This window comes from Corticium candelabrum, chromosome 16 (assembly GCF_963422355.1).
Source record: "Corticium candelabrum chromosome 16, ooCorCand1.1, whole genome shotgun sequence".
Taxonomy (NCBI): Eukaryota; Metazoa; Porifera; class Homoscleromorpha; order Homosclerophorida; family Plakinidae; genus Corticium; species Corticium candelabrum.
The window spans coordinates 6,325,963-6,338,033 of record NC_085100.1 but is presented as its reverse complement, the minus strand read 5'-3'; the positions used below and the strand labels follow the sequence as shown (position 1 = coordinate 6,338,033).

General features: G+C 41.0%; 1 protein-coding gene across 1 annotated transcript; it reads right to left on the bottom strand.

Annotated features, from left to right (window-relative positions):
• Window positions 1–6,974: 6,974 nt before the first annotated feature.
• LOC134192383 (myotubularin-related protein 10-like) lies at window positions 6,975–11,784 on the bottom strand. The gene is made up of 4 exons (XM_062661122.1): window positions 11,729–11,784; window positions 7,990–8,060; window positions 7,783–7,921; window positions 6,975–7,725 (listed from the first exon to the last, which is right to left on the bottom strand). The coding sequence occupies exons 3-4, from the start codon at window positions 7,902–7,904 to the stop codon at window positions 7,407–7,409; spliced, it is 441 nt and encodes a 146-aa protein (XP_062517106.1). The 5' UTR covers window positions 7,905–7,921; window positions 7,990–8,060; window positions 11,729–11,784; the 3' UTR covers window positions 6,975–7,406.
• Between the last annotated feature and the right edge of the window lie 287 nt (window positions 11,785–12,071).

The window sequence follows — 12,071 nt, the reverse complement described above, 5'->3', positions numbered from 1 at the left end:
TCTAAATTCGGTGGAGATACGATGCGCCGTTCCAGAGATATTCGCGTGCGAGCGGAAGCAAGTGCGATCGCGTCGTCGTGGGAGAAATCAGGAAGACGACCACAGTCTCACTTTCGACCTAAATGAACTCGGCATGCGCGAGCCAAATTCGGCTGAGATCAGACTCACCGTTTTTGAGAAATGCTCTTACAGACAAACACACAGACAGACACCTCTGCTTTATATATATAGATACGATTCGTAAGAAATAAATCAGCGTTGAAACTATAAAAACTTGCCAATTGAGTGAGCACATCTTTGCAATTTTGACACTTTAATTATCATTTCAATATTTAACCACACCCACATATGAGAAATGGGTCATGCTCGTTTAGACTTTGCCTTTAGAGGCACGGGAAGGGACTCGTAAGGGGCACCTGACTGCTCCTGATAATTTGTCTATTAGTCGCAAGACAAAAGGTTTTCAAGAGTAAGAGAGAAAGGCGTTATTTTGCTTGAAGAAAGAGATTTGTTGACGTTTAGGACTTTAAATGTTTAAAGTTTATGTGGTCTTGGTTACTACACTCTTGTAGCAAAACAACTAATGCAAGGACATGTAGCAATCTGTGGAATTACTGAAAGGCATTTGACAAAAAATGGCAAGTTGTTACTTGATGAGTTGTCTAATTATTGCATGGTTTTGTCTGGTACAGTAGAACCTCACTAATCCAAACAGCCCTGTGCCAAGCCCTGTTCGGGTTAGTGAAGTTGTTTGGATTACACAGATGCATTGCCTCCAAACTTTTTCAGACTTCATCTCGGACACCCTGACCACTGGTGCATTTACACATGTCTCCATATGTCATGTTTGTGGTAAATGACAGCTGCAATGACTACATACATACTTCTAAATATTGTGACAATCTGGATTTAAAATAGTCAGATATACGAAAGACTAGATGACTATTTAATGCAGAAGCAACCTGAATCAGGAAGCCTCGTAATTCTTGTAATGATCTGGGTATGTGAGGTGGAGTGGTAAGGTAATTCGGATTAGTGAGGATTTGAATTAGCAAGGTTCTAATGTTCGTGAAGAAAGACTCAATAGTTCTCTGTGATGCCGACATGACACGTGCACTTCGCTGACATGTACGTGTATACCTACTTGCACGTGAACACCAGCTGCGAAAACGTGGTAAGTGCTCGTGTTCCGCACAATTAGATGCTACCCGCTATCTTAGTTAATTAATTAATAAGCTTATTTCAAGATCCTCGAAGTCTTGGCATCTGGATGATCTACTTTAAGGAACACTCCGAAGAACTGCGCAGCTTTAGTGCACAGCCAAAATAGCAAGGCCCAGTGATCGAGGGAGTTTGCGGAAAGTGTTCCTGCCTAGGGATGAGTGCTTCGTAAACTGCTAGAACATGATCGATGACAGCGTCTACTCCCTTTAACACCAAAGAATCTCACAAAACGCCAATTCTCTTGAATGTTTCCGGACAGAAATAAATCACACAAAAGGTCATTCTGAAAGAAGCACGACGGCTTCCACCGTTCCTGGAGCGACGGAAACAACAGAGACCATATCTGGGAACATGATTGCATCAGTAAGGCTCACGTGATCAGATGGCGCACAAAAAACGGTTTACTTGGAAGACGAAATTCTTGAAACGGCCCTGTCAGTTTTTAAGTTTTTAAACGTTCTTAACGCACATCTGTCGGGTTTGCTCTGAGATAGCGCCCAGATGCCCAACTTGGTTAGTATGAATCTCATTAGTGAGAAGGTGGAGTCAGCAGCCTAGAGCATATCTCTGGAATGCCCTTTTAACCTAAAAGCTTAATTGCTTAGAGTAAGGCAGAGCGACCCGCTCTGTTAAAGAACATGGGGAGAACACTGAATGCAAGAGTGAAAGAACAAGTACCTGGACTGATGGGCAAATTTGGCCTTAAAGGAAAGACTGGTGATAACGATGAAAGGGTGTTGAGAGTTTGCCAGAGTTCATTCAATGCTAGCTACCAATACTGTGTTCTAGCATAAATGGATTCATACAGCAAAGTGGCATCCAGCAAATGAGTGTGCACAGGCCAGTCTTACAGAATTTACCACGGTAAGGATGCCACAAACTGATGATAAGTAAGTTGGCTCCTAGTAATGCAGAATAAGGTTTGAAAACAGGAGAAAACATGGGTTGATCAAAATTTGTTGAAAACAACTTAGTGGCTAACTATTTTCTGACGAGTATTCACGAATGGTTTCATCAGCAGAATGGATAGTCTGTGGAAGAATGTTAAGCAGAAATTAGGGATACTATTCACGTAGCTGCCACCATCTTGGAAGAATGACTGGACTTCAGAAACAACGATAAGAAGAGTCAAGCTCATATTATGCGGATGAGATCTGGGAGAGATGGTATCAAAAGGAAAGAATAATAAACAGAAACGGAAAGATTGGCAAAAAAACTGCAGTGCAAAAAGGACAAGCAAGATCGGGTGCTTTCACAGATTGTGAACATGGAGGAAAACATCAGAAGCAATCGCAAAGGACGTTTTATCAAAAGTTGAAGAAATTTGAAATAAAATTCAACCAGCAAATCTGATACTAGATAAAAATGGTATGAAGTTGCAGGATGGGGAAGCCATGTCGGAAAGATGAAAGAGGCACTTTCTGTCCATTTTGAAAAGTTCATAGGTGTGTGGATGATGAAGAAATTAAGAAAAGAGATTGAAAGGCAATTAAACGATTGCATGGTGGTAGAGCAGCTGGGGCTGATAAAATAAAAGCTGAATTCTTGAAAGTGAATTCAGGCAATTCTTGAAAGTGGATTCAGGCAACAGGGTTGACAGAAATTATTTAGAAGATTTGGGAGACAAGTGAAGTATGTACCTCAATAGTGGAAAGACAGCACTTTGATATCATGTTTCAAAAGAAATGATAAGTGCATTAGTAACAATTACAGAGGAATATCACTTCTTAGTGTACCAGGGAAAGTGTAGCTACCGTATTTCTTCAATTAAATGCCACAGCATCTATTTGTAGCTAGGGCTTCGACTGCAGCGTATATTCGAGACCAGCATATATTTGTTAAAGGCTCTCTCTGTCTGTGCTTTAGGAGTGTCATGCTGTAGGTTTGACACCTTTTCAAAAGAACAACACTTACAATATTGATAAAGACTTCACACTTGAGACGCCATGTGGTGAAACAGTATCCCAGCAGTCTAACGAAACGTTTGCCTCAGTATGCCTCCAAAGAAGTCATATGAAATTTCGTTCAAAATCCGAGCAGTAGATATGCGGCATTTATTCGAGAGCAATGTTTATACTTTATCTGTACTCTCAGCTGCAGCATCTAAACGAGGGAGGTGTTTTTAATGGCAGCGTTTAATTGAAGAAATAGAGTAATCTTTTTTGGGAACGAGTTTGTGTAAAGCTGGATTCGCAATTGTTAGAGCCACAATAAATGGATGGCACGGAATGGAGACAGTTGACCAAACATGGGTTGAAAGACAACTGATTGAGAAGGAACGGGAACACGCCCCTGAGATGCGTTTTCGCTTTGTCAATCTTTGCTGACAATTGTGCAGTCTGCACTCACATCTTTGACAATATTTACTTGATTACTATGACAGTGTTTCTGCTGAAAATTTATAACTACAGTCTATTCCCCATAAGTGGGAACTTGAAAGTGAGTAATGAAGTAGAGATCACACCAGGTGTGCTCATTAGAATACTAAGAGCTGCTCCAGTTGGACCATGTTACACCAATTATCTTAAATGATTCCAGTCGCTGATCCATTGGTCTTACAAGATAATCGAATAATAATTTGCTCCACCCATTTGTCTTTGATATGCAACAGTGTTATCCTTCCGTTTCGTTTGTAAGAAGAGCTTAGATAATTTGATAAACAGAAATGAAAGACCTAGCAGTTTCTAACGATACCGAGATCATCGCAAAGGTCCAAAAAACAGTGGAGATATTGATGATTTTCAAAATTCACACTTATGGGGAACACAGTAGTAGCCACTTCGCTAAAGGAGTTTGTTCATTAGCAGCCAAGCACTATATTTCAGAGCCAAGAAAACATTGCACAAACACCAAACAGCTAACAATCTGAAGACAACTACTGATTCCAGTTCAAGCTGGTCTGACAGACAGACAGACAGCATTTGTCAATTGTCATAACAAAGGTATGTAGTACTAATCTGACACGTGTCAGGAAAGTGACTTTGGTAAGAGTAAGTCCACAAACAATCAGACATCAAGCGTTCAGTACAATCCTTCTTGGCTTTGTACCAAATTTAAAAGCTCTGTCAAAATCAAAATCTTGAACTTTTAAGCCCTTCTATGTTCAGCATCATCAAAGTTCAGTGTCAATGAGGTCATGATTGTCATCATCTTCTTCATGGTTTCTAATAGTGGTCTGCTTCTGTTTTACTTCTGCACAGTCACCTACAGGACTATGACTGTATCTTCACTGTGCTCATTTCTAGTTCGACACTTATGGAAGCCATACTATGTGCAGAACAAAACTACAGCATGCATGATAGCTTGGCCTTCGAATACTTGGAGCTCCAATGTGTTGTGCTAATTGCGCATGTAGCGACTGTCTTTGCAATATCCAGAGGAAGGCGTACACAGTATAATGTAACAGCTAGCCAAATTGGCAAGGAGGAATTACTTTTTTATCGCCAGCAACATCTATTTGTAGCATTTGGCTATTTGGTGAGCATCCAGCGGAAACACTGTATGAATCGATTCACAGCTCTGTAACACATTTCGGTTTGACAGTTAGCTTAAAGAAGACTCAAGCTCTCTTACAGCGTAGGCCAGGTAGTAGCTCAATTCCATCACCTGTCAAAGTTGGAGACTATTATTATTCTCTTGCCTATGTTCTAAGTTTCAACTTTCTTGGTGCTCTTTATCAGATAATACCACCATCTCTTCTGAGTCTCTTGTAGACTGTCAAAAGCCAGTTCTTTCTTTGGCAAACGATGTTACCCAAAAATCTAAGATCAATGTGTAACAAGGTGGTAGTTTTACCACCTTTGCTGTACGGTTGTTAGGCATTATCTCCACTTCACCATCATACCAAAAAGCATCTTTCACATGCATGAGATGTCCCTGGCAGTTACGTTCTGTCAAATGGGAGAAGGTGGTTCCTGACAGAGGTTATTTCTTTTGCTCGTGTTTGTGGTATTGAATTCTACCTTCTTAAACACCAGCTTAGATGGGCTGGCTGAAGTGGTTAGAATACCAGAATTAAGAATACCAAAACAACTTTGTATGTATATAGGAGAGCTGTCTGTGTGTTTCTATGTACAGGTGTATCTCCATAATGGTTAGTCGCAGCGCCACCGAATTTTGCTCGTACACGCCGAATCAATCAAGCTCAACAGTGAAGGCGTTGCTGTCTACCAGAGTACTCTTGGGTGACACAATTTCTTGACAATCAAACCTGCCTCCACTTGTTCACAAATTTCTCTAGCATGACGCATCAGATCTCCCCTAATTTTAAAGTGCCCATATTTGACCTCGAATGGTACACACAGAGTATGTCATTTATTACCGGCGATGTCAATAACAGCAAGATATTTTCAACTATATCCAGGTTTTAAAAAATACGCTTACCTAATAGTTGCCACGTTCGCTACACCTGTTTCCTACAAAGGCAGCAACGTCTTCAAACTGTCCAACGGGACTGTCAAAATAGCTGTACGATACGTGACTGGTCATATATATGAGAAACCAACTGTCCGGGTGAGTAAATAACTGCATATGACTTCCAAGTTTCTGCTCCCCAGATATCTAACTCTGACCCGGAAACTCGCTAGTAATTTCTAGGAACGGTACACTCGGTTACATTTCATTTGACTTCAACGGCATATTTAACCAATTAGAACTTTCCAATTCATTCAAATGCACGCCTACACCAGTTCTGTGTAGACTGTACGCGTCGTTGTCCTTTGCAATGCTTCCAGTGATTGAAGATTTCTCGTCAACTGAAAGCCGCTCTTCTAGTGCTTGCGTTTCTCTCCAAATTCTGATTACATTTGCACCGAATCCAACATGCACGTTTCCAGATCAGGACACTCAGTTACATTTTCATTTGTCTTCAACGGGATACTAACAATCAATAATCTAATCAGCCCGGACAAAGTATGGGCTACTCAGCTAGTCTCATATATGCCATTGAAAACACTGCCAGAGTCATCACATATCTTCATGTATGTACATATGTATGATTACTCTCCTAGATTGAGCACCACAGCAGCTGTGCGTGAGAGTTGTCTGTTGTTCATGGGACTTTAGACATCAAAGTCTCAAAACCAGTTTTGAGCAACTCTCAATCGCCAACCTGGAATACACCCCATTTGGGGTTGGTGACTGTGCCCTGTCAACTGTGAATGTGCCATTATTCGACAGAAAAAGCAACTGTGATTTCAGGTCTGGCACTGGTGAAGTGCAATGTTGAGAGGCAAAGTGATCACTGTAATTTCATGCCTTGAGCACCTCAATCATGAGTCCCATTTACTGAACTTACTGTCTAGGAATGTTCACTTCCTGTACCTGAAACAAGGTACTTACTAACAAAGCTAATAATATAAGCCAGAAAACCTGATATTCAATAACAATGACAATGTAGTACGCTTTGTACAAGATACTTGCTAGAACACAAGTAATAATCTAATTGCTTGGATGAAGACCTGAAGGGCTGCTCAGCTACCTCTTACCAAACTGCCTATATTTTAGCCACACCTCTGTACAACAAACTACAATATAATGACAGTAGCACACCGTCACAACACCATAATGACCAAAACAGTGTATAACAACATACACTGTATGTACCCATCTACTTTAACTGTTCCCATAAAAGCCAATGACAACTCATTCGGTGCCATTTCTAGATCACCAGACTGTGGAAACATTCTAGCTAGAGGAAGCAACCCCAAAGCAATGGAAAACAGCACAAGTGGCTTTTAGAATACAAAACTTGTTCATAACAAAAGCCTGGTTCACAGTCGTCTAGGTTAGGAGAGTCAATTAAGTTCAGCCTCAGGTTACTGACAGCATTGATTGATTCACAGTAGGTGCTAAGCAGCCCTTGTAGGGACTTGCTGCAAGGAGAAACCTGTACTGTGATGCTACCCTAGTGTACTATAGAATAATCAACTACCATCTAACTAGTTGAATGCCTAATCAATGCTTCGCCATAGTCATACCGGTGGAATAGAGCTCTTTTCCAGTGTCAACCCAGCGTCAAGCCAATGTTGTGACACTGGCCTTGCTGTTCCATCACAGTGAAGGTACAAACATGATTACAGTACCATGTTGTTATGCTGAGCTAGGATAGGTACTGCAAACCAGGCTTACAAAGTTATGACATTGCAAAACACTACTGCCACCCGTACACAACAACAGCTTCCTTATATAATACTGAAACTCACTCTTGCCATCAATTTCCCTTCAGCTTCATTCTCAGTTCTACTAGTAGTTGTGTAGCTCCTTGATCGTTTAACTGGTATGTTTTGAGAGACCTTACCTGATGGCTCACTGAGCATTGAAACCTGCATGTTTCGATCAGCCGGACTTGGCATTGGTTCACTCAAGACAGATGCCGAGTTATCATACCATGTCGAATCACCTACACTATTGCCAACTGCTGCAGTTCGAGGAAGTGATACAGATTGTGACTGTGGAATATGAGGACCCAACATTTTGCTTGCTGTATCAAGATGACCACACCTACAAAGACAACACAGCACTAATGTAGCATTTCTTTAAATACACAATGAATCTCACCGTGTCTTGAACTGATGACCAGCAACAATCCACTCTTTTTGTATAAGACTTTGGAATCCATTCAGAGTCCGATAGTTTGGGTCAGCAATCAACTGTACCAGCGATGCAATAACACATGACATATCTCTTCCATCCGACTCTAAAATTTATGACAAAATTCATGAAATACACTGCCATGACCAATCAAACCACTTCATATACACTCACCTTCTATCGCAACTGAATCACCTTTGTCAATTAGAGTCTTTACTACATCCAGCGAAACTTCCAAACAACATCTGCACAAACAACTTATAACTGTAGTGCTTGAAATAGTTTTCAAGGTTGCTCAGACATATGTGCGGCACTCATTGCAAAATTTGTTTTGTAAATCCAGATATTCTTGTACTCATTAAATTTTAGTTATTTTTGTACAGATACCTGGATGTATTAAAATAACATGAATACTAAAATTTATAAATAGATGCTCTTGAATTCGGCTATAGTGCAGTACCGATGTCCTGTACTAAAATAACATGTGTACGAGCTACTTCATAGGCAGAAGTACTAACATTTACGAATACAAAAATTTCTGGATTTACAGTACTGTTGTAACCTATTTTAATAATGAAATACCATTTACATAATACAAGTCAACCTTTAGAATGTGTTCTGAATGGTTCATACTCTAATTGTTTGATCATTATCCAATGCAGCATCAAAGAATAATAATGTAGAATAGTAAAATACCACTGCTTTAGCAATTTTGGCAACCATTTCCAAATTTGTATTACGCTTTGTTGTCTGCGCATCATAGGAACCTATCTGCTGCTGTCTCCTCCTTGTGAGGCTTCTACTTTGCTTGTGAGCAAAAGCAGAAAATTTCTTTACAAAGTGTAGGTTAACCACAAGATTTGTAATTCACCGGCACTTTTGCAAGTCTAGAACTTTGTGTGTAACTGTCGCAAGTAACTGCTTCCTTAGCAAGCATTCAGTGGGTCTTGCTTGTTAACTCAAGTCAATCTATTTCAAGAATGACTGGCTAGTCCTAATTCCTAACCAATGACTGAAACGTAACACAGTACAAGTTCCCGAATGTATATACTACAGCCTTCTCCCCCTGACTAAGTGACCGATATTAACAATTAAGAGGTATGTAGTACACACAATAGTCTAATCTACTAAAAATTCAGTCTGTCTGGTGCCTTTCTTCTTATCCTGGAATGGCGGACTGGAGTCACTCCTTTGCTAGTACCTAGATTTGATTCTCTAGTTGGTTCCACGTGTGTCTCTAAGTCTTCTGGTCCTGTGCTAATCTCTGGCGATGGTACAACCGCATCCTGTTCTATTTGTTTGTCAACTCCGTCTTGTTGTTGTTCTGGTAAGTCTAGTGCGACATCCCACTCTTCAGGTTCTCCCGGAGATACCAGTACCATTGCTCTTGAACATGGTTTATCTGACGGATGTATTGGTTCCACTAGTAGGTCTACTGGTTCCTCTCTTTCATGTCTTTCTGATTGTAAAGTTTTCCAAATCTGATCCAAATGTCATTTGACTACCCTCCCATCTTCCAGTTTCATAGTGTATGATAGGGGGCCTGTTTTGGACTGAACTACACCAGCTACCCAAGAACCTCTGTTGTAATTATGCACGTAGACTCCCACCCCGTCGTAAAGGTCTATCACAACACATTAATAATTCCGCAGGCAATATTCCTGTTGTGGAATGCAATGTAATCTGGTAGCTGAACAACACTTGTGTCAAGCAATGTGTCAATGTTCTTGTTTTGCTAGGGACAGTCCTTTCTTCAATACCTGTACTGCTCTTTCCGCCAGCCCATTACTTGATGGATGATACGGTGCTGTTTTAATGTGGTCTATTCCATTCGATTTTATAAAATCAGTAAACTCTTGACTGGTGAATACTGACCCAATGCCTGATACAAGTTTTTCAGGAATTCTGTAGAAATTTGCCACAATAAGATAGCAATCCTAGGTCGGCTGTTAATTCTGTCACATTATTGTCTGGGCGCTTCCGTTATTGCCTGAATTTGTCCCTTGTCCGGATGTATCCCTGTCTTGTCAATGACATGTCCCAAATACACTAATTCAGATTGCATGAACCGGCATTTGCCCTTATTCAGTCTTAGTCCAGCCTCTTCCAATTTCGTCAACACCTTACCTAAGTTAGAAAAATGCTCTTGTTCATTTCTTCCTGTTATTAATATGTCATCTAAGTAGACCACTACTCCTGGAATTGCTTACAACAGAGATTGCATCGTCGTCCTTTGAAAGATACCAGGAGCTGATAAAACACCAAACGGTAGTCTATTATACTGATATAATCCCAGGTGAGTATTGATGACGACATACTTACGTGATTCCTCATCAAGTACAAGCTGTTGATATGCTCTATCCAAATCCAGGGTTGCAAACTGCTGTCCTCCTGCTATTCGAGTGAACAAGTCTTCAATGCGTGGAATCGGATAAATATCGCATTTCAACACTCGATTCACTGTCAACCGATAGTCTCCACAGATTCTGACCTTTCCATTGTTTTTCAATACTGGAACTATGGAAGCCGCCCACTACGAATAGTGCATTGGCTCAATAATTCCAACTTTTGCAAGGTCGAACAATTCTTCTTCTATCTTCTCTCTCAAAGCATACGATACTTGTCTAGGTCGGTAAAACTTGGGACTCGTCATTTCTGTCACTGGTAATTTCACTTCCACACCTTGCAATCTGCCTAACTTCCCACTGAGCACTTCACTGTGTAACAACAATAACCCTTCCACTTTTCCTTAGTGAGGGTCTGCCTCCTAAAGATGAACTCTTCCCCAATCAATTGGTACTTGTCAAATCCAGTCTCTTCCAAATAAACTTGGGACAGAGCCTGCCACTACCACAAGTGGAAGAGACAGCCGGCGTCCATCTGGAGTGTCTACCCACACTTTCAACTTTCCACATACAGGTACCGGTTCCATAGTATATGTCTTCAGCGTCTTCTTTGTATCTTTCACTGGTGCTTCACCTTTCTTCCAGACTGACTTCCATGTTGTTTTGCTCACAATACTGACACTCACGCCCATGTCTATTTCCATCTCAAGTTGGCTGTCCTTGTACAGTTAATGTTGTCTTCATAGGCTTGCTTCTCTTTTCCTTTATGTAACGTGTGACTATCGCCACTAATCCACTCAACCGCATCCTCATTTGTATCTGACTGTGCCTCCTCACAGCAGATTTTGTATGTACCTCTACCACTGTCCTCTTTCTCAGCCGTTTTTCTCACTGTGCGAGAAACAGCCTTCGCATGCCCAATTTTGCCGCAACCAAAATATTTGACATCCTTGAACCAGCACTCAAACTGTTTGTGTCCCTGTTTACCACAGCGATAACAACAACCGGATATCTTCTCAGTCAGTCTGTTACCTGCTTTGGGTACTCATTGCTTCTGTAACTGGTGTACGGACTCTCCTTCTGGGTTGCCAGGCGTACTCATCGCTTCCTTCTGCTTTACCTCTGCGGTATTCTTTTTAGCTGTTTCTTGTGCAATCACTAAATGATACGCCCTCTTGAATGTCAACTCTTTTTCTGCCAACAGCCGTCGCTGCATACGGTCATTCATTATTCCTACGACTAGTCTGTCTCGTACAATATTACTAAGCACCGCCCCGAATTCACAATGTTCACTGAATCGCTGCAGTTCTGCCGTGAATTTTTTGACCAACTCGCCATCCTGACGTGATCGACTGTTAAATCTAAATCGTTGTACTATTACTGATGTCTTCGGGTCAAAACGTTCTGTCTACGTCTGTAGTATTTCGTCGACTGACTTCCCTTCAGGCTTCCACGAAGCCACTAAACTTTGTAGAGTTTGATAGGTGCAAGCTCCAATCACGCTTAATAGAATAGCTGTTTGTCTATCAGTGTCGTCTACATCATTTGCTGCGAAGTATTGTTCTCACCTTTCCGCATAAAGTGGCCATTCCTCCTTTGATTCGTCTAACTCCGCTATTTATCCGAATACTGCCGTCATCCTCGTCACCAGATTTCACAAGTAACTGCATCCTTAGCACGTACTCAGCTGGTCCTACTGTTAACTCAAGTCAATCTATTTCAAGAACGACTGGCTAGTCCTAAATGCTGCTCAATGACTGAAATGTAACACAATACAAGTTCCTGGATGTAAATACTAAAGGAACACATTGCACTTTATGCATACTATAGACTAACAAGCTGCTGTGAACATGAAAGCCCTAGCTGAGTGGCAGATGCTTGTGATAGTGGATTTACACTATATTTCTAACA